The 23,324-nt window shown below is 43.0% G+C and overlaps 2 protein-coding genes across 2 annotated transcripts in view; one reads left to right on the top strand and one right to left on the bottom strand.

The window, feature by feature from the left end:
- Positions 1-5,154, top strand: part of STK3 (serine/threonine kinase 3) — a 134,377-nt gene extending 129,223 nt beyond the window's left edge. The window contains exon 11 of the mRNA XM_086741078.1: positions 1,781-5,154. Within this exon, the coding sequence (XP_086597204.1) occupies positions 1,781-1,939 (159 nt within the window). The 3' untranslated portion in view covers positions 1,940-5,154. The remainder of the gene's footprint in view (positions 1-1,780) is intronic.
- An 11,008-nt stretch (positions 5,155-16,162) lies between these two features.
- Positions 16,163-21,223, bottom strand: KCNS2 (potassium voltage-gated channel modifier subfamily S member 2). The gene is made up of 2 exons (XM_086741077.1): positions 21,155-21,223; positions 16,163-20,430 (listed from the first exon to the last, which is right to left on the bottom strand). The coding sequence occupies exon 2, from the start codon at positions 20,391-20,393 to the stop codon at positions 18,960-18,962; it is 1,434 nt and encodes a 477-aa protein (XP_086597203.1). The 5' UTR covers positions 20,394-20,430; positions 21,155-21,223; the 3' UTR covers positions 16,163-18,959.
- Between the last annotated feature and the right edge of the window lie 2,101 nt (positions 21,224-23,324).

Raw genomic sequence — 23,324 nt, 5'->3', positions numbered from 1 at the left:
TTCAATCCTCTAAAGGAATATCTTCACTGAAGAGTGTCTGTCCCGTGCCAGTCACATTTACCAAAGGGATAAAAATGAAAGAGAATTTTTTTAAAAAATCTTTTCTTTTTCTGAAAATGGAAAGGTGTTTTTCTGCAAAAGTCTTGGTGACTGAGGAATTATTACTCCTTTCCCTCATCCTTTCTTATATATATCAGATGGGAGAAATACAGTAAACTAGTTGATATTTAATTCCTTGAGAGGGAACTCTTTCCCTCCTAAGAAACGAAAGGTGTCATTTGTCCTTGGGAGAGACAGGTGTTCCTGATGAGCTAGTGAGCACATCTGTGGTCTCTGAAGCTTGTACAGGTCTGAGGATCTTTGGTGCTGGAAGATATTTTGACATCTGGGTTTTAATTCTCGTCTTTATTAGGAATCTTATTGTTAAAATGGCATTGCCTCAAAATGTGCATCTTTTTCCATATGCTCTTCCATTAATTTCTGATCTGCACTCCTTTATTATGACTTTGTTATTTGTTTGCTATGTACAATGTAGTCTGTTAGCAGAAGTCGTAACGCTGGGGTTTAGACTGTGTTTTGCTGATTTATATGCCTCAGATGCTGAGAAAAATAAAGATCAAAAGTAGTATTTAATCTCTCAGGATAAACAGATCAGACTGTGTTGATGGAAGACTGCCCTAGATTCATGAACGAAGTATTGACTCATTAGTAGATTGATTCAGAAAATGTTTTCTTCCCCCTCCCCCACCCCCCCGAATTAGGTGGTGTGCTTGTTTGGAATGTCTGAATATTTGCAAACAAAATATGGATTATTGCTTTCCTAGGATGAAATTATTTGTGCTATTTGAAATTTGTTGATATTTTTCACACTCGGTGAAGAGTAATTGGCACATAGGCAATTCTGACAAGAGAGGAAATGCAGAGAGGCATTAGACTTCATAAAGAAAAAAAAAAAATACATAGGCCAACCAAAGAAACACATTTCCAGTGTAGATCCTTCTCTGCAAGAGCTGGTGGGGCAATACTGCCTGGCATGCCCCAGTCCCTGACAAGACTTCAACCTTTATTGGAGCAGCCAGCAAGCCAGTGAAGCCATTTACTTGTTATATGACCCATCGCTCTTAGTGAATGAAATGTAATGAACTGTTAAACATTTGTGAGAAAATATTTTTAGAAAGAGAAGAGCTTGGTCAAAGGTAACTTCTTCCCATGAATTCCGGAAATTATTTCATGTATTATTTAAACACATTGCTTTGACTAGTTCTGGCAGCAGTCTGTTGAGGAAGACAGATGCCTTGTCATTCTTATCAGAAAGTACCTCTAAATATCTGTCAGACTGTTACTTACAGGAGCTGTCTATTTTTAAGGCTTCTATAAGAGACTGAAGTTCAGTAAGAAGTATTTGATTAAGAAATATATTTAAATATGTTGAATATAATTGTGACATCAATTTTCTGCCTAATAAGTTAAACTCTAGCGCTATATTTATTCATCATCTATTTGCAAGGTTTGCAATGTGATTTTTATCTATTTATTTTTAAATTAAATTTACTTTGTGTGTTTGTGTTTTCATATGCTGTTAAATTATTTACTGTGGAGCATACTAAGGCTTTTGGCTATATAAACAGTTGTATATATGTATACATATGCTCAAAGTATGTAGAAAACACTGCACCTGTAAATTAAAGGATTATGGAAGGTGGTGATTTTCATTTTTGTTATAAATAGTTTTTAATCTTTTTTGTGGTTTTTTTTTTTTTTTTGGTTGGTTATTTTACAGTTAAAGAATCTGAGTTTAGAAGAATTACAGATGCGATTAAAGGCTTTGGACCCTATGATGGAACGAGAAATTGAGGAGCTTCGTCAGAGATACACTGCAAAGAGGCAACCTATCCTAGATGCAATGGATGCAAAGAAACGGAGGCAACAGAATTTCTGAGTTTGTTTTACTTTCAGAGATAATACTATGAGTCAATGTGGACATTGGTAACTTTGTAAGTCTGAAGGAATTCGATTATCAGAGCTTTCAAAAACCCAGTCTTTGAATTTTCCTTCGCAAGCAGTGACAATTGGAGCAGTGAAAGAACATACACACAGTGTTCTGTAAAGGCAGCAAAACACATTACCACTTGTTTATATTTTCAAATATTTAATGTAATAGAAGTTAATCTGTTACTTCCCAGTCTTTTTTCAGGTGTATAGTGTTAACTTGGTGTTGTACCTTAGGAGTGATGTTTCGGAGCACCTGAAGCAATTTCTTGATGGTGCAACACTACAGAGCCTTATGTTGCAATATATTTTCCTTCCCACTTAATAGCATATTTATTATGTAATCTTTGGTTATCCTATTTATTTTATGCCTGTTTTCTGTTTTTATTAGAAATTATTAGGATAATATTGTGGAGAGCAGAGCTAGATTAGATAAAATTGGTATTGTAGCATAATAAGAAGAAGCTCACCACTTTGAATTGCTGCAGTTTCAGCAAGCATCCCAATTCAGGACAGTATTTGAACATGTATCCAGCCCATTCAGTATTGGTAGGATTTAAGCACAAAATAAGTAATAGGCATATGTTTTTCTGCTCTCCTGAATCAGGGACTGTGGCTGTAGTTGAGCAATACAGTTGTGCTACAGAGCATTCTTTTTGAGAGTATTTCTGTCATTTTTACGCACAGTGAATGATCTCTCATTAAACAAGAAAACAAGTGCCTAATCAGTTTTGATTTTTCTGTTATTCAGGAGAAGCAATACTTGCAGTCACTCCTTCAGTGTAAATTTCCAATTGCTATTGCAATTCTGATCGGTATAAACCTCTATTTTGCACCATAGTTTTTTTAAATGAATTAACAACTACACTTTCTGGATGTGTTTTTGTTTTTTTTTTTTGATTCATTTAATTTTTTATCACTCTTTAGAGGGGAGAGGGGAGTTATTAGTGGTTTGGGTTTGGTTTGGTTTGATTTCACATTATAGATATGAAGAGATAGTAATTTAAAAGCCAAAGAAAATAAAATGAATACTTTTAGATAATAAGTACTGAAAAGAAGCAGTGTTTTGCAGTCGTCTGAGGGTTTTGTCCTGCAATCACTAAACATTCAAAATTCCTGTGGTCTTCTGTGTAGATTTTGGAGCATCAGAAATGCAGGATCAAGCTTTTAGTATCTTTTTACAAGTGATTCTGTCTGGTTTATGTTGTGGGATATCTAGTAGGTAGAATTTACAACATTGCAAGAAATATTTCAGACTTAGCAGAAAATGTGATTGACTTTTTGAACAATCTGCTGTGTTCTGTATTGGTATCTTACCTATTGTTGCCTTTTGTGTAAATAACTTTACTGTGATAGTCATACTTCTGTAGACAATACAGCTGAAAAGATCTTTACATTCAACCTTCAGCTGCTAAACTTCTAATGGTGACTACTGTATGGGCATCTTCTGTTAAATGTTTTCTGGAAGTTAGTAATCATCTCATACCTCTTCACATTTACCGTCATCATGCGTGGACCATTTAGATGGAAGAGTGCAGATTTTGGAAACGGTGCATTAAATCATGAAGCTTATACAAAAGGAAAGCAAAAGTTTTTAGAAGATCAGCGTACCACAGCCATGCTGGGACCATGCTTAGGTTTGAGCTGTATACAGCCGTTGTTGTCACTGTCATATTGTGTGTGTTTGCGTGCACGCCACGTTCTAACATGTAAACCCTAGAGTCAAATAAATTTTAATTGTGATTGTTAGAACATCCTTACCCTCAACTGTCTTTATATTTCTTAAAGAAATGACCATCCCTTACGAAAAAGCAAGAACACAGAAGATCCATGAAAATTACTTTAGGCAAGATAAATGCACCTGGTAGTCTTATGCCTCACATTTATACAACAAAATAATGTAAAACAAAAAATGGTATAATCATATCACTGCGTCATTAGATTATAATCATAAGGCAGCAAAAAATACAGCACCAACCTCCGCCCATTAGTATTGTTCTTATTTATTTAAAATTAATTTCTAATTCTTGAACTTTATGTTCTCAAAAACTCAAAGGTGTGTGTGCATACATATATTTGTGTAGGTATACACACATATATATGCATATCTATATATAGAAGAAAAAAAAAAAAAAATTTAAACCATCAGGAGAGGAACCTGGCTTGCCTTTTCTTGGTGTGCCTTTTAAGCAAAGCGTCGTTGTTCAGACATTCTTGCTTGCATCATTAGTAGCTAGCTTTTCCCTTACTCTCTTAAACTTTTTCCACGAAAACTAGGACTTTGATTTTGAATAATGTGGCTTTACAGTATAATAAACAATGTAATAAAATTATCACAATTTTCATAATTTTTGTATTCTGAAAACTTCAGTAATGCAGTGCACTAAATATGAATTGTCTATCCAGAGGGACTCCAGTAGAGGCCATTTTAGACTAGAGCTGTTGCAGTCTGACACCTGAAGGGTATCAGAAGATAAGGGACATCCTGTCTTCACTCCTCCTCTGCCTGCATAGAAACAACTTGAATAAATTTCATGCACATGAATGCACACAGGTATGGATTATACATGCAGGAGAAAAATCAGAAAGCCATGGAATAAAAATGTAAACAAACTACTCAAAATGAGTGAAAAATAGCTTCTGAGATACTGTAAACAGGGTGGATATAGGACATTTGTGACCAAAGAATATTTTCACCAATTAATATGAAGTTAGTAATGTTGCCCTTCTGATATGGTGCACGCTGCAGTCAGTGTAAGAGCTGTCTGTGGCTTCAGAAGCCAGCGTATCAGGCTCTAAGTTATGTGCAAGCGTAACACACAGAAACAGGTTTTATACTGAGAGATGGATACAACCTATTTTTTCTTTCTTCTGTTTATGTAAATGAATCAAATCATCCCTGTTGATGGCTACACATCTCTACTGGAGGATGAGCATCTCTGTAAAGGAAAGCTGACAGTACAATAAGACATTTTAAAAGCAAGCCTTGCAGGAAATCTGATAGAACTACTGACAAGTTAACCTTCAGTAAGATTTTAACCAAGCAATTTCTTGTTTGCTTCTGACTTTGTATGTTTAGGTTTAGTAAGTAAAACAAAAAAAAAAATTGAAAAATCATTTCTTATTACTAAACATTTGTAATAAAAGCTAATTTTTCATGTATAATTGTTGTCTTGTTGTTCATTCTAACTGAAGCTAAATTATGTTAGTAGTAACCATTAATGTTCATTTCCATAGTCATCTCTCATGCTTTTATTTCCTTTCTGTAATACTGTGAGCTGTGAGTGCAGAAAACCACATCTCTCAAAGTCAGCTCTGGAAAAGATTTTTTTCCAGCTCAATACATTGGTGCATGCTCTAGAAGCCTGAGGATCTCAGTGGAAGAGTATCAGGCCAGACTATGGACAGAAATCCTCAATACTTTGTGGAAGTCTCTCTCTCTGCAATCTGAAGTTGCTACAGGCATAATCATGAGAGAGCTGAGCACCACCCCAATATGTTGGAAGTCTTCATAGATGTGCTTCAGTCAGAGGTACTAGCGGACATTAGCAGCTTTAGGTGCTCTTTTGATTTTCTAGTGTAACAAGAACAGCAATAGGTAATGGATAGGCTTAATTGGGAAAAGCAAATACATTTAGTGCCTCAGATTTTATTCTATAGCCCATTTCTTTTCTGATCTTAAAAAATCATTCTCTAAGAATTTGCCCACAAAGACATTTTAAGGGGGTCTCATGAACAAAACTCCCTAGTGAACCGTGGTATGTTTGAAGTGATAAAATTCTACTGCTAATCTGACAATTATTATTATTATAATATTATAATTGTTTACTATTTATTTACAGTAAATAATAAAGTGCCTCTATTTGCCCAGGTATATTCAGGTGAGAGTGCACAGTGGCTCAGGCTGCTTCTCTGTCCAGTGTGTTGAACTTCCAAATAGAAATACGGCTGATGATGAGTGAATCCCTGCACCGGTACCTGAGATTGCCTTGGTCACCGTTAATAGGCACTGGTGCTTCCAAGCAGAATGTATACTGTACAATGTCTGTAAAGCTCTTGGTGTGCACGCTGTTTTATCAGTGTGATATGATGAGGGTTACAGTTTCTTTTTAAGTGTATACATGGTTATAAAATGAATTTAAAAGACCTTACGACATAAGTAATTCTTTATTTCTTTGAAATCATAAATAAGGGCTCTAGGGAATTGGTGGAGTCACCATCCCTGGAGGTGTTAAAAAAATGTGTAGATGGTTTAGTGGACGTGGTGGTGTTGGGTTGACAGTTGGACTTGATCTTGGAGGTCTATTCCAACCTTAATGATTCTGTGTGACTTCTGTGTGAACTTACTGTGGCATTTCTTTCTGTACCTCCAAAGGCGATGCTGGATGTTCTATCATGTCATACAGCTGGCTGGGAAATTGGCTTGGGGATATTCCTATACTGGGCTGTGGTGCAGCAGTGTTATGCTCGCTATTGCCATTCCAAGCCTTGGAGAAGACAAGTCCTGTGTAGCACAGTGTTTCTCACCATTGTGTTGTGCCAGGTGAAGCAATAGCTTAATTTTTATTTTGGGAAAAGCAAAATTACATTGATGGTTCAGTGTGAAGTCATTAAGTTGCACTTGGGGACTTGGCCTGTTAAGTTTGTTTTAAAATACCTTTTCATGTATTTCTCCTCTCTAGTGTATTCATTATGGAAAGGGACTGCCATTTACACACTGTGCTCTCATCCTTTTGTTTTGTTTTCTTTTAATTTGTTAGGGTTTATAAAGAATCCATGAAAATTCCCCATATTATGCTTCTCTTCCCCCTGGTCGGGAAGATGAATGTGGGCATTACTTTTAAGAGCATCCCCTGAGCCGAGTGTTCTTGGGACACTGTGCACAAACACAGGTGTCAGGAACAGCTTTTATTCTCTTCTATTCAGAGATCACAGAAGTAAAGTCTCAGCTGTCCTGTTTTCCCTTAATTTGAAAATACGAGATGTTCAGATTCTAACCAGATCTTGCCCTTTCAGAATGTTTGTTAGTCCCAGACAGACTAGATACTAGGTACATTTTTCCATTGTTTGCTTCACAAATTCCTCAGCATGGATGCATTCTTAGTTTCACTAGGCCTTAGAGAGTTTTCTAGGTTAGAGAAGAGCTATATTTGTCACAGAAACTGGAAGAAAGAAATAATTAAAAAAAAATTTTCTTCAGGGAGAAAAGAAAAACATATGGCATCTGCACCTGGCCAGGTCGCTGATGGGGCTAACTATGGACGTGAGGAAAAAAGTGTTGACTGACAAAAGCAAATCAGGTAGTTGTCTGTGTAACTTACTGTTCCACATCGCTGTTTCACATCTGATTTTCTTCCATTCATCTTTCTTGTATTTTATGTTTGCACTTTATTTATTCATTTGCCACTTCTAAAAATAGAGGTTTTAATTTTTTTAAATTTTATAAATGGAAGCATACCATAAAAGTGACAAGAAAGATGGGGAAAGGCTGTTTAGTAGGGCCTGTTGCAATAGGACAAGAGGTAATGGTTTTAAAATAGAGGGGGGTAGATTTAGATTAGAAATTAGGAAAAAATTTTTTACGATGCGAGTTATAGAACACTGGAACAGGTTGCCCAGAGAGGTGGTGGAGGCCCCATCCCTGGAAACGTTCAAGGCCAGGCTGGATGAGGCTCTGAGCAACCTGATCTAGTCAGGGATGTCCCTGCCCCTTGCAGGGGGGTTGGACTAGATGACCTTTGAAGGTCCCTTCCAACCCTAACCATTCTATGATTCTATGATTCTAAATAAAAATGGAAAAAAAAAAAAAAACAACAAGTCAAAGTCATGGAAAGTAGCTGTTGGTGGTGGTGGTTTCTCTTCCTCTCCTCCCCTGCTTCTTTCATGGAGGGGTCTGACTGCAGATGGTGTTTGTCTCTGCACAGAGAGACTTCCTGTGCTCCAACCCTGGGCAGACATGGATGGAGATGGTTTTAGCAAGAGGGCGGAATGAGCTGTACAGGTGTACTCAGGATGTCATGTAAGTGTTGTGCCCCGCTGGGAATCATTGTCCCCCTCCTACCTTCCTGTGGTGGAGGCACTGAGGCTCCTGCAAAGCCTGAGGAAGCAATATGAGGCAGTGGGAGAAGAAGCCACCAAGAGACTTAGCATGAATCTGGAAGCTGTTGATCAGCATCAGGGTAGCACTACACTCCAGCCAATGTCTATGGTCTAGGAAGCCTTGCTGGACCCAGCTCCTTATCTCAGGGACAAGGCCAGGCTACGGTGGCAAATGGCTTTTGATGTAATTTCACTTTGTTGGTAGGAGTGCAGCATGGCCTATGCAGATGTAGGCCCCCCATGCAGATGTAGGCCCCCCATGCAGATGTAGGCAAGCCCACACAAAGGTATTTGAAAATCACATTTAACCTTTGGAAAGGAAAAAGTTTCTTGTGTCTGTTTTTATGTTTTTTGATGTACAAAAAAAAAAAAAAAAAGATGTTTAGTGGCCCTTAGGAAATAATCTTAGTGCAATGGAAGAGTAAGCTAATGATCGTTCTGTGCCCTACGCCAGGACATTCCTTTGCCCAGTAGCGCTATCCCTTGGCCTCCCAAATTCTTACTCTAGGTTTATGTCTGATGGAAGTGACAGTGGGTGTGGGGAGTTTGCACATGCTGTAGGCAAACAGCCAGAGTTCTCACCTGGTGCTGGTAGTTTTTCAGTGCAAACAGGCCTTTCTACAGGCCACAGAAAATTCAGAGGGGATAAACTGAGCAGTGGGCGGGGAGCTGTCTGCAGCCAGGCAGCAGAAAAGCATTGGAAGGAATTAAAGTAACCTGATTTGGGCCTCAAGTGCTAGTTTTCTGTCTGTCACAATGAGGGAAAATGTTAACGGTATTTACTCATGCACTAGTGACCTTCAAAATTTTTTTCTTCAAGTGTCACAACTTCAGAAGTCAAATTTGAAATATCCACAGCCACGTGTTACGGTATCTGGATATATATTTCTCTGGACTCTTACTCCCTGGACAGGTATTTTATGTTACGGTATCTCTTCCTAGCCAACTCCTAGAGAGAAACCTAGCCCTCCTAGTCCTGCTTCTCCCCTCAAGGACAGTATTTGGAGCTCACCAGTGAAACCTTTTTTTCTCTATACACAGGTGTGCGCAGATACACGCACACAAACACCTCCCTCTACCTCATATTTGTCCTTTCATTCACTTTGTGTCACTGAAAGGACTGATTCCTGAGAAGATGGCTGTGGTCCTCAGGTGTTTGTAACTCTTTTTCCCCTCCTCAGATCTTTCTGCTGCTTTGCACTCCTTCTGGGCTTTCAAAGCCTGCATGGTTAATGTTAAGGAAAAACTCACAGCAAATACATCAAAGGGGGAGACCAAAAGCTTTTGATTTGATTTATCTGACGCTAAGCCTTTAGTGCGATGTATCAATTGATATTTCATTTTTATTACAGTACAATGGGGTATACAGACTTAACAGCAAGAGGTGTCCTTTTGATCTCTCACTGCACACGAAAACAGGTGTCATAGTCCAGAGATTATGGAGGTCAGAGATTATTTGAAGGAGGATTAAGTAGAGTTACCATTTTTCTTAGCAACCATATCCAAAAGCATGAGATTCTTTTCAAAATGCAGGCCTTATTTCAGTCTGTAAATAAGTCTTATTTATTTTCATATACCAGTTCTCCCTGCTGAGACTATGGAAGAAGACTAGAATTTTTCAAAGTGTTTTGTATTAAAAAAAATGCAGAAACAAGTCAAACTCTGTACTTATATACACAATTAATAAAATAACTTTTTCTGAGTCTCCTAAAATCCAGGAAAAATTTGTTTTGTTTTTCCTGCTAGTTGTTCTTTACAGAATAAAGTTCTTGAGACCACCTGGAAAAGAATGCATGACTGTAGTAATGTTCAACACTGCACTGATTTATATACACGTATAATTGCTTAATCCAAACCCAATTTAGCTCTGAAAAGTGAACAGAAGTCTCTAATGCAGTAAGTACTAGTTCACTATTTCAAAAAATACAGCTGAAATATTGCTCTGACTCATTCCAAGAGTCTCTCTCATCCTGTTAGAGACTCTAACACAACAAGAAATAATCCACTATGAGTGTGTGCTAGAAAATGTTGATGGACTATCTACCTGTTGTAGTTTTTCAGCAACTTATTCTGCTAAGGAAGCACTTCCACCGCTGATTGCTCAGCTTTTATAGAAATGCATGAGCTTTTCAGACTGTTTATATTCCACAATGTAATGCGGCTGAAATCGATGGCAATAGTGTGGTATTAGATTTGATAAGCCTATTTCTCCCAGTTAGTGGAATTATAACTCTTCTGCTGACACTCAGATGTTTAAACAGTTCCCAAATATGTAATTATTGAGATAAATAAGAAATTGAGGATTTCTACCATCATAGGACAGCAATACAGTAGCCGCACATCCCAACAATTAATGCAAATTTATTCCAAGGGTGAGTATAAGTTTGAAGCCTTTTAAATGCGGTTAACATTGATTTATTCAGCCCATCAGCTGACACAATTTTTATACATCTTCTAGCACTTATCTGCAGTTACTGCCCCCACAAAAAGCACGACAGTTAGGTCCTATCTTGCAGCTGAAGTAGGAGGAAGTCTTATTAGCGAAGTGTTTGACTAATATTTTATTTTGTAGACAGATGCTGAACTAAAGTGTTTATTTAGTTCAGCGCTTTGCTCTAGAATGCAGAAGGATGATTCAGTTCTATTTAAGAAGAGATTACCACTGTGTTTCTGAGCCATCTTCCAGCTTCTGTCCTGAGCAGTGGAAACGAGGGTGCTCAGGGCAGAATGGGCGCTGTCCTGCAGACCCGAACAGCTGCTGCGTCCCCTCATCTCAGTGAACGACAGCAGCTACACACCCTTGCTTTCCTAATACTCGCTTACTCGCCTCCCCCTAAAACACCCTGAGGCTGCCAGCTCCCTGTTGCTGACCCGAGTGAGGAGAGGGTGTGCCAAACACCCTTGGCTATGCTTCAAAATTTGGGAATCTGAACTTTGGGAAGCTGGCCTCCGTTGTTTGGTCCAGACCTCTAAATGCAGCCATGCAAGGACCTGCTGTCCTGTGCACTTTGTAAGCAAAGAATCTGATCAGTCTTCCAAATGCAGCTTTGCTTTCCATTCAGGTCTATTCTTCTTATTTTCTGGACTGTATAGGATTAATGTTTTATTTTAAAAGCCCGGAACCCAAGTAGCCTAATCCTTTATTCCCACCTTCTCTAGTAGGATGGAGAGATGCATTTTTCTTTTTAATTGTGCTTTCTTAGGAAAGAAAACTGTCAGCTATACCAGATATCTTGTTTCAGGAAACATTAACTGCCTCAAAGCATGTAGCCTTTTTCTTCTATATTCTCAGTGCATCTACATTGACCTCTCTCTGAATCTAAAGGAATTCTTACGAAAATCAAATGCACCTACAAAACACGTGCCGCCACCTGTTCCCAGCATGACTCCCATCTCCTGGCACGTTAAATGGTTTCAGTGCTTTGAGGCTCCTGCCGAGCGTGAGGAAGCACATCTCTATTTTGTGTGCTGGTGGATGCACCCAGTGCTGTGTAAGAACTCCCATGAAGAGGTGTCCTTTGTGCTCTCCAGCACTGCTCTGGTAGCACTGGTGAGAGCTCCAGTACGGTTCTGGTTTATTGTGCTTGGGGAACATGAGAGCCAGGAGTGGGGCTGCCCTGGCTAACAGAAGTATAAAGAAGGCTCAGTGCAGTTTTGCCACCAAAAGCATAAATAAAATTGCCCAATATTTATAAAGCATTTCCAGTGCCATAGCTGAGAAGTACCATGCAAAAACCAGCTGTCAAACCTGACAGCTCACCAGCCAGGCTGAATGCGAAAGGATCAGTGAAGGAGCTGATCCTGACTTTGGCAGTTTGAGATGTTCCTGTGGCAGGGCCCCGCTTTGGCTCTCTGCTGGCCGTGCAAGAGAGGAGGGGACACATAAGGGGGAATGGGATGGGGGTGACCCGCTCTGCCTGCGGGTGCTTGCAAGCGACACCAGCTTCTTTCCAGGTTTCAGCTGCCATCTCTAAAGTGTGCTCCCACAGGGAATACCCAAAGACACTTCACCAGATAAAAATGCATCCAGGACTTCTTCCTTCAGGTTTTCAGGGTAGGGATCAAAACGTTAAAAAAGGATCATACCAGAGTGACAGCAGGAAGCTGTGCCTTGGTATGGAATGAAGAAAGAAAGAAACAACATGGAGAACAGTTTTTTCCCAAAAGTAAAACATATTTTTGATGTGTTATCTTTTGCCATACTTGGAAAACGTACCACATGGAGCTGCTAGCCCATACCCTGGAGTGCCCTGGCACTGGTACAATACAAATAAATTAGAATTTACTTGGTAATTAAATGGCTGGTCATTAAAGGGGCTGTGCTAGGGTGTCGATGTTCAGAACATTTCCTAGAATGGGACAGAACATGAATTTCAAGAATAGCATAGTAATTTAAAAGGACAATTTCCACTGAAGGTTGGTGGGATTGACATTCCTAAGTCAGGAGCTCCAGCCACTCATTTTGCTGTGTGATGACCCCACCAAGTCACCCATTCATCCTTTGTCGTGGGGGCCACGATGTCAGGATACAGCAAACAGACAGAGAGGGTGAAGCAAGAGGTACAGGACTTAAGATGGGCAGAGCAGTGGCTGCTAGTAAGCAAGCTGTGATGTTTGAGTACCACTCATCTCCCAAATGTGTTTAAAAGTTTTCCTTGAAGGTCAACAGTGTAATGAGTGGAACAGTCTGCTCAGAACTGCACAGGTTTGTGCACCACACAGAGCGCCTGCGCATGCGGTGACCACAAGCAGATGTTGGATCGTGCATGTGAAAGTGCGCAGCTCTCTTACGGTGCTTTAGATATCTAGAAGAAATTGGCAGATTTATAGCAGACTTTGTCCGATCTCTGAAAACTTTGCCCTGTTTATTTCTGAGTAGGGTTCAGTGAGAAGCCAAACCCCAGTGGTACCCTGGAATAAAAAAAAAAGAGTGAGAGGTGCTGATGTTTCTTCTACACTTCTGTGAAGCTGAAGTGTTGGATTTGTGCCACTGTCTCCTAGAGCCAGATGCCTGCATTTATCCAAGTTAGGACTTACATGATTTAGGGTTGTGCATAAAGGGTGAGGCCATGTCAGGCAAACAAATTTTGCAGTGTCCAGTGGGAGGTCAGTGTGAGTCTCAACACCTGTGAGACTATTCTCAACCCTTTGTACTAGCAGGAGAAAGAAATACCAGAGCCAGATCTTTGCCAGCAGTGTCACGTTACCTTGGGAAACACTTTCTAGACTGTTTGGAGGTTGCCTCTTCCAGCTGAGGTCCCATAATTTTATATATGAGAGGTAAAGAGATCCACAGGCCTTAATGAGCGTGATGTTTCTTAACAAACTCAAGGATTGTTCTGAAGGCATAGACATTCCGGCTGTCTCCGAATCAACTAAGCAGAGAACTGTTGCTTTGAATAATATATTGCCTTTTGTTGCATTGTTAACCAAGTAAATTATTCTTGGATGAGAAGTATTACCTTATTTTTTTCTTTTTTTTCCTGGTTTTTTTTTTTTTTTTAAAGACAAAAGGCAGAGTCAGTAAAAGATGCTTAAGAAACTGGATGGGAATATTCTTCTAGCACTGCCTAACTAGTGAGCGACTTGAAAATAAGTTATAGGAAATCAAATTAATTTCTGGTGTAACTTAATGAGAAGCCAGGTGCATAAATTGGAAAAAAAATAGAAGAATAACATGATGAGAAGAGAATAGTTCTGGCACAACACCTTGCCAAGGGATATGAGTGGAGGCTGTGGGTTGAATGTTGTTTGAATGTACCATCAAAGGTAGCTTAAAGTCAGGAATATTGTGAGAAGAAACGGATAACTAGCACGGCAAGAGCAGCTACTCCAGGGGCTTTCTGCTGCTTATATGCGCATAGCTGGGGCCTCTAAGGATAGGGGTTGTTTTGGAAGAGATGAAAGGTCATGTCAAGTTGATTTAGCACCTACAATTGCTCTTGGTGTGTTGCTTAGTCGCTAATCTGTAAGGTAGAGAACAAGAAGCTTGCACTATTTGCTCAACTGAAAAATGTAGGTTCCCCATCACCATCACCAATTAAGAGCATTTTAAAAAGTAGAATTCTAGCCTGATGTGTATGTTTAAAAGAAACCTATCTTCCCAATGAGATCCAGGCTTCTCTTTGATTACAATATATACTCAGAATATCCTGAAACTTAAAGAAGTTCTTAATCCCTGGTAAAATACACTTTTTTTAATGCATTTAATTTCCATTTTGTGGCACAAAGCTGAGTTCTTGAGTGTGTTATACACTACTGGAATGAGAAACACAGTACAAAGAGCACCAGATAGAGTAGTTCCCTGCAGTCTCGTAAAGTTCTGTACAAAGAGGTACAAATACTGGAGGTATTAAAGTTGGAAAATTAAATGCAAAGTTATTTGTTTTTAAGTTTGCCATGTGAAGTAGCTCATTCTATATATAATATGTGAGGAAAAAACAGTCTGCTTTCAAAATGGATAAAATAGTCTGCAGGGAAAGAGAGAATTAGCAACTGGTGAAAGTAAGTGAATAATAATACAAAATCTGAACATACATAAAAAGCTTAATCACAATCTATATATAGATTTTACATCTCAGGAAAATAATGTAACATATTGCTTCTCAAGGACATCTCCGACTCTTTTAATAGCCTAGAGTTGTACTAGAAATCAAGATTCTCTAACAGTTTATTCCTGGCAATAAAGTAAGTTGCCTCTTTTGAAATATTACCATAATCCATCTTTAAGCAATTCAAAGCTCTCAGCCGAAAGAGTAGCAGCAGCGTTTTCACCGGTGCCAGGAAGGTGACCGTCACAAGGCAGGAGGAGCACATGCCAAGTGCAATGTTCTTCATTAAACTGCACATCCATAGTAAACAGACTTTTAACCACAACAATTTTCAAGTTTCCAACAGTGCAGAATGTGGCAAATTAGTCCTCTCATCCTTCATTTCTGACCCACTGTTTTACAGAAGTGAAGATGCCCTGCTGGTACCAAGCAGTGATTGAAGAAGCCTGTCAAAAGTACTGACTACTCAAAGAGTACACCACCTCTTCTCCTCATTGAGGCTTTGGAGAGATTGAATTTTTCCTTCAAAGTATAAAATTTTTTTTCTAACTTTTATTTAATGAAAGATGAACTATTACTAGATGAACCATTACCTCTATTTTGAAACCATTACTAGGAGTAATGGTTTCAAAATAGAGGGAGGTAGATTTAGATTAGATATTAGGAAAAAAATTTTTACACTGGGTGCGGTAGAACACTGGCACAGGTTGCCCAGAGAGGTGGTGGAGGCCCCATCCCTGGAAACGTTCAAGGCCAGGTTGGACGGGGCTCTGAGCAACCTGATCTGGTTGGAGACCTCCCTGCTCCTTGCAGGGGGGTTGGACTAGATGACCTATGAAGGTCCCTTCCAACCCAAACCATTCAAGGATTCTGTGATTCTATGAGGACTCTCAGCACTTACTGGACTGAGCCCTAGAATAGAGGTCACTTCATAAAATGTCATGAAGGGTGTGCCTTGTTCTTCCTTACCTAGATATTTTGGGGGAGCTAGGACAACAACATTATAATTATCATCCTCCTCAGTGAAAAATTCTGTTAGTCATAAGCAAATATTAAAACTGCTGTGCCAAGCGATACAATACTGTACAATGATGGCTCAAACAGATTAAATCTAAGCAGAAGTAATGCAGAAAAAAGGCTGCATCCCCTAGGATGGCTGGGGGAACATGACTTGCAAAAAGAAAACTAAAAGGAAGCTTGGCAGGTATAATCCCATAAAAATAAGCATGTAAGGGCATATGGTTGCTGTCTATAAACACACCATGCACACAAACAGTAAGAATAAAATGAAATATTTAAGCTAAAGAACAGTGGTGGCATGAGAAAAAAAAACTGATATAAAGCAGCCATTAATAAAATTATGCTAAAAGTTACGCAAGCCTTGGAGAGCAGCGCAGCTGTGGAATGCTCTTCCGGAGGAGGGGGGAGCAAAAATCTGACTACTTTTAACATGGAGTTAGTTAAGTTTATGAAGGGAATTCCTGTGTACTGTGTAAAGTCATTGTCATGATAATAAGAACATATTAAATTTCAGTACTTTATTTATTTAGTGTCTTTGATCCAAAGCACTTCTATAAAAAAGCAATAATGAAAATTCCTTTCAACCAGTACAATAAAACTCATAATTCCTGGGGGTATTTCATTTTCTTTAGTGAAACGCAATTTGGACACATTCCATTCCATATTTGCAGAAATGATAAAGCATCAGCCCTACGAATAATAATAAATCTAGAACATAAGATACAGGTTATTGAAATGGTGTGTTGCAAAGTTTGGATCCAACCTTTGCAATCCTAAACTAGCAACAGCTGAGGGAATTTGTGACTCTTTGGCAAGTTTACAGGTCTCTTCAAATAACTGCCCTGAAAGACATCATTGGTTTTCAACTCTCTGAATCTACTGCTTGTGAAACAGGGATAAAACCACTGCTTGGAAGTAGATTCTCTGAAGGCCCTCAGCCAACAGACCTAGTGAGAACTTGCAGTGTCCTTGGCATCAGTGGGAGAGTTTTCCACCCTTGCAGCGTGTAACTTGGCCAGCATGTTTGTGCCCATCTCTTCCTTCCCTGATCTCTTTCATGGTGTTTCAATCCAACAGGCAACCTAGTTCTGTGCTGTGTTTTGGGTGGGTGTTTGTAGGTGTGTGATAGTTTACATATACGCAATATGAATCAGGGATAAGACTATTGAATTTATACCTGTGACCCAGCAGAGAACACGAACCAGCCCTCCAGAAGTGAAAACCTTAGCAAAATGTTTCATGTCTGGACACTTTGGGTTATCTAGGTCTACCTTCAGGGCCTTCGATTTTCAGGGACAGCAAGCAACATCTTGCCTTCATCACCCGCGCAAGCTTATGTTGAAATCTCCGAGAGCTTTATTTGGTAAGGTTAGAAAGGTCCCATTTCCCTCACACTTCATGGTGTAAATCAACTGCTAACTGACATGTGGGTAGGGTCTTCAAAGGAAATGGTGGGGAGGGGCAAGTTATTTCACACTGTGATTCCTGTATTCCTGAGAATACAGGAATCTGATCCTGGGTGCCCAGCTTTCTGGTTTTAGGTGGAGCTGATACGGCAACAACATCAAAAGCTCCAGGCCAGTCAGCAACCTCTAACAGCCGAACAAAGGGAATTACCTCTTCATACCATATTTGCTTTATTCTGCCAGTTGGGACACTTTAGTTCAGGTGCCACTCCTTGTTGTATTATAGGAACACAGGCTTCCAAACATGACAATTTTAGCTTTAGTATTTAAATTTCTAACTAGTTTGAATTTATTTTCTGAACCTCTCTAGTCTTCACAAGTCCAAAAAAAAAAATATTTGGAACATTTTGTGTAATCAATAGGATGGAAAACCAGCAGGATCTGAAGAGAAATGCTGTTCTGCCCACTTACAAGGGTTTGATCTCTGTACAGTTCCTTAAGGGAAAAGGCTGAGCCCTCAAAAAATAAGTTTATACAGATTCATGATTACTCTTGAAAACTCAGATGATCTGTTCTCTCATTTTTATTTTTTTTTAAAAAAGTACAGGCCAGCCCTTGGAAGGATTTAAATGGACTACGTCACAGAAGCAGGTAGGAGGATCTGCCCACAGTGTGTGCAATATTAAGCTCTTTTTCTTTATCTGTTCCTTTCTTAGGCCCTTATACGCTTCCTAAGCTGTAAGTTGTGAGTTCCTTTCTGAGGGCAAATGTAACTTACAGGGTCTTTTTTTCCTTAGAGTTTTCTTGGCAGAAAGCTTAATGGAATTGTCTGCCATCAACACCTGCTTTCAAGCTTTTCTGATAAAATTAGATTTTATATCTCAGCATCACATATGGCATCTTTATAATTAGTCTTTTTGCAGTATATGAATGTCAGTTCCTAAAATGCTGCCTGTAATGTTCACGTGGGAATATTTCGCTCCATTAACCAAGTTCAAGTTTTTTCACTGGAGCTTCTAATTGTTGAAAACCCACGTTTTTGCGTGCCTGATCTCAGAAATCACGAACTTAAATACAGCGTATCTTCAGCTTCACTGGAACCGAGCTGTGCGCAGATCACTCCTGGAGATGGAAACCTGAGGTGTCTTCATGGGCCTCCAATACCTAGAGACACTTGTGGAAATGTAGTCTTTGAGTATGCGGCTATCTGAAAATGAGGGGTGAGCTTCTTCAGAGGGCTCAGTATTGACCTAATCTTGGAAACAGAGGTATGCCTATGCTTAGGAGCTTCTGAAAAATATGACCATACATCACATTTCAGAACAGAAACACTCAGTTCTTAACACACGTGCTCAAGAGTAAGCCAACTGCCATTGAAATGTGAGGCTCGGAGGTGTTTTCAGATGTGTGATCATCAGAATTACTGGTCAGAAAGATGGGGAAGAGTCTTCCCATGTCAGTGATTTGCAGGTGATTGTTTTAAGCTGTTGAAAAATGCCTGGGAGGTCCTACACTAGTACAGATACAAGTATAGGTGATAGGTGATTTTTTCATTACTCATGTCACAGCTGAGAATTTTTATTCCACTTTTAGGTTACGTTCATTTCTCTGCTCAGATGAGGAAATGCACAAAGTAACAGATCATCACTACACCGCTAGCAGTAATGTCATGAAAGTGGTAACATTTGTATGGCAAAGTCAGCATTCAGTACCTATGCAACAGGATGAAAATGTGCAAACTGTCAACTTGTAATAGAAATGTCTTTAGTTTCTCAAGTGCAAAGTTAGTGCAGTGTCAGCAACACTATCTTCTAGAAGAAAGAAGACAAAGAGGAAAATATTTATAAACATAGCTCTTGCTAGCTCTCATGCAAACTGCTGTCAAACTTGAACACTAATGCAGTGAATCGTTCAGGCTCAGCTCACTGGGGGTACTCCTGCTCATATTGGTAAGACTGGCCATAAGTGATTTAACTTTATAAGCATAGTAGTCCCTTAAGTTGACTGATGGAACTTCTTTCATGCCATCACCAAAATCACAGCTTCTCATGGCACTCTCTAACTGCTTCTGACGCCTATAAAAGTGGGAGAATTTATTGAAGATCAGTGTAATGGGAAGCACTACCACTAGGATACCGGCTAGGATGCATGCAGATGCCGTCAACTTGCCAGCAGTGCTCCCCGGCACAACATCGCCGTAGCCAACTGTGGTCATGCTGACGGTAGCCCACCACCAACAAGCAGGGATGGTGGCTAACCCCTCATTCTCTTCTTTCTCAATGGTGTAAGCCACTACTGAGAAAATGGAGATGCCAACAGAGAGGTAAAGTAAAAGAAGCCCCACCTCTCTGTAGCTATACTTCAGGGTGGCTCCAAGAGATCTGAGACCTGTGGAGTGTCTAGCAAGCTTCAAGATGCGAAAGATCCTCATGAGTCTCAGGACTTGTGCAACCCTGCCTAGATTTGCTAAAGTCGGGCTACTTTCCACCACCAAGTTGACAATTAAGGTAATATAAAATGGAAGGATAGACATTAGGTCAATCAAATTCAGGGCATGCTTGAAAAACTTTAAGAAGTCAGGAGCTACTGCAAACCTCGCCACCAGTTCAAAAGTGAACCATGCAATACCAAAATGTTCCACAATTTCAAAGCGAGGGTCTTCCTCGGCATTCCCGTTGCTGTCAACAATCTGAAAGTCTGGGAGGCTGTTCAGGCACATGGTCACGATGGAGCCCAGCACCACCACTATGGAAAGGACACTGAAGATTCGGCTTAAGACCGAGTACCCAGGATTATCCAAAGCGAGCCAGAGCTGCCTCCTGATGTTTCCAAAGGGTTGTTTGTCAAATTTAGAGGCATCGTTGTAGAATGCCAAAATCTCATCAAAAGACGATGTGGTGCTTTCCTGGTCACTTTGTTCCTCCCATTTCTCTTGGTCTGGTTCCATTTTCCTCCCATGGTAGCTGTAACTGCAGCAGGAGTCTATAAAGAATTCATTGATTCCCCAGTATTCAATCTCCTGGCTGAAAGAAAACACACAGAGTTCACCCATCACATGGAGCTTGCCAGTGTTATAAAAATGTAGCACGTAAGGAAAGAGCTCTGGGTTCCTGTCAAAATAAAATTCATTCTTGGTGTCATCATAGTCGTCGCAGAGCTCCAGTATCGACTCCTTTGAGTGGCAGCTCAGCAGTTTGCCCAGCCTGGTCTCGGGGAACCTTAATAATGTGTTGGATCTCATCTTTTTCTTAAAGCCTCCAACGTTGATGCTGATCTCATTGTCTTCAAAATTCGCTTCAGATAAAGCCTTCAGACTCTGCCCTGTCATAGTGAGCTCCTTCCAAAGGTGCAGAGGGAGTAAAAACCTAGGATGCAATGGCACAGAAAATCAGCAGAATGAGCAAATGGGCAGCATGTTCACCTATTGATGCTTTTTTTCCCCTTCTTTCTTTTTCTTTCTTTCTTTCTTCTTTCATTCTTTTCTCTTTCTTTCATCTTTCTTTTATCTTTATTTCTTCCTTCCTTCCTTTTCTTTCTTTCTTTCTCTTTTTCCTTTCTTTCTTTAATCTTTCTTTCTCTTTCGTCCTTCCTTTCTTTCTTTCTCTCTCTTTCTTTCTCTCTTTCTTTTTCTTTCTTTCTTTCTTTCTTTTTCTTTTCTTTCCCTTTTCCCCTTTTTCTCCCTTCCACTCCTTTCCCCCCTTTTTCTCCCTTTCTCCCACCTCCCACTGAAGACCCTGAGGGCGGCTCCTTTGTTCGCGCCGCAGCCTCCGGTCCCTCCCCGTTCCCTTCACCTGGGCTGCCGCCCTCGCTCCTACGTCCCCCCCATCAGACGCAGCCTTTGCGTGACCGGGTCAGCGCGGACCTTCCCCCCCTCCCGCCGCGCCCCGGCCCCGCCAGACCAGGAACCCCCCCCCCGCCCGCCGCCGCCCGGGTCCCCGCTCCCAGCCGCGCCTCCCCCGAGGGGCTGCAGCCCCGCGCCGCCGCCCCCGCCCGGGGCTCCGCTCTGTCCCGGGGGTCGCCGCTGCCCCTCGCCCCTCTCGGGCCCCCGCCGCGGGGGAGCCGCCCCACGCCGCTCCGCGACCACCCTACCTGGTCTCTCAACGGCCGCAGCCCCCCGCCGGCGCACCCCGCTGCCCCCGGCCCCGGCCCGCCATCGCCGCCGCCCGCGGGGGCCGCCAGGGCTCGCCTCGCTGCCGCTGCCGGTACCGGTGCCGGTGCCGGTGCCGTTGGCTCTGAGGGCGGCCCCCGCCGGCCGCGCGGTGCTGAAGGGACAGCGGCCGCGCGCCGCCCCGCTCAGCGGCGGGAGGCGGCGGCACGCGCGCCCGTCATGGCGACGACCCCCGCGGCTGCCGCCCGCCCCCGCCGCTCCCACCTTCCTTCCCCCCTCACCACCCCACCCCGCGCCCTCCCGACCCCATCGGGGCTCCCGCCGCAGGACGGCGGAGCGGAGCCGGGCGGGCGGGCGGGCGGGCGGGGGGCTGGCGGCCCCGCTGCCCGGCTGAGGAGGGGCGGCCCCGGGGAGCCGCTGTGTGCCGGCGGTGCCTCCGCGCGCTCGCTCCCGCGCACCGGCGCCGCGGGCTCGGCTTCCCCCCTCCCTGCGATCCTGCCTCCCACCGGCCCCGGGTGCCACAACTTCCCCGCGGGGGGACGCCCGCCCACGGCCGCCGTGGCTCTGGGCACCCGCGGACCCTCTCCCCAGGCGGGGACGCCCACCCACGGCCACTCACCCCCGCGGTAGGGCCCCGGGAGGGGGCCGCGGTAGAGGTTGCCTTCCCCCCCACCCCGCCCACGGGTCCCGCCAGGGACCCCCACGCTGTGCCCCCCACGGGCAGTGTCCCTGCGGGGACTGAAAACACGAAAGACAAGGACGCCCGTCAGAGCGGTCTGGTGTGAGGAAGGCTCAGACGCCAGCTAGGAACCCCCGACCTCCCCGGACATCCCTGCCCGGCGATCTCGGGAGGAATAATCCCGAGGGATCGCGGCTCCAGGCGCGGCGGCCTGCTGCAGCTGACCCGCCCCGCGCAGGCAGCGGCTGGGCTGAGCACAGACGCTCCCAGCCAGGTGCTTCGCGCCGGCCCGACCCCCATCGTCCCCCGCCAGCTGCCCCGCTGCCGGTCTCTCGCTCATGACCCCACGCGTCCGGAGGGCGGCTGCTGGCAGTGGGTCGCTGTCAAGGCTCTGCAGGATGAGGGGCTGTAAGGGGACGATGCTTCCCGGCTTGTTTTTCCCGGCCCCGGCAGAGCCCCGGGCGCTCCAGCCCTGTACGTCCCCCTCGTCTTGTTCCTCAAACCCTTGGAGTGACAGAGGTTGTACATCCCAATTCTGGCAGCGCGTGAGCCCCATTTACAAGGCACCCCCCGAGGTTAAAGAGCAGCCCTGTGAGAGCCCAGGTATGCAGACATGGAGCGAGACGAGTAAGTCCTGGTGCCTGCCAGTGCCCAGATCTCCAGACCCTGCTCCGCTTCCCTACCTGGGGTGTCGTAGACAGCCCCACCATGTTCCACTGAGGCTGGTGCTGTGCGTGCCCAGAGCCCCAGCACCTCTGGAAACACTCCTGCAGCCATGTCCTTGGGCCCGTAGCACCCTCAGACCTCCAGGGGTGAGACGTCTTTTCTTGGCCTGTGCTCACTCTTGCTTTGCTCTCCCGGGAGGTGAAGACACAGCTGCCTCCAGCCCATCCCTCCCTTTGCCACGGATGCCCTGGGTCAGGGCTCTGGGTCTCTGGGTACTTTACTGCACATCCAGTGCCGTCTCACAGGAGGTTGAATCCACACTGAATTACACACCCCAGGCTGCCCCCCTGGCCAGGGAAAGTGATTGGGTTCAATCCCCCCAGGGAAGGGGCACACAGGACGCAGCGACGGCACAGCGGGGAGGAGGCTTCGCAAAATGCAGTGGCAACCTGCATGTTGCCCTATGACCACGGCTTCTCATCTCCAGAGAGTCAGCTCTCCTGCTTCCCAGTGGCAGCACAGTTGTTAGGTTAGTTTGTGACATCCTCCTCCTCTTGGGGCTCCGCTGGCCAGCCCCTCACTGGGGAGCTCTCATTATACTGGCTTTCAGTGCCTGGGGCAAGGGGTGGCAGGACACAGGACTGGGAACCACCACGCTGAGATTTCCCAGTTGGATGTGTGTGTGTGTCCCTCCCCTTCCTCAGAGCTTGGATAAATCGCAAAACTTCTCTGCTGTAATTTCCCACCCACCGTTAGGAGAACAAAAATAACTCGTATTCCTTAGTGACGTTGCAAGGAATAGTGAG

Source organism: Chlamydotis macqueenii, chromosome 2 (genome assembly GCF_036417535.1).
Source record: "Chlamydotis macqueenii isolate bChlMac1 chromosome 2, bChlMac1.mat, whole genome shotgun sequence".
Classification (NCBI taxonomy): domain Eukaryota; kingdom Metazoa; phylum Chordata; class Aves; order Otidiformes; family Otididae; genus Chlamydotis; species Chlamydotis macqueenii.
This window is presented reverse-complemented; position numbering and strand designations above follow the sequence as displayed.

What these genes read in the sequence shown, in the direction of transcription:
- KCNS2 (XM_086741077.1), bottom strand. Translation starts at nt 20,393, where the DNA reads ATGACAGGGCAGAGTCTGAAGGCTTTATCTGAAGCGAATTTTGAAGAC.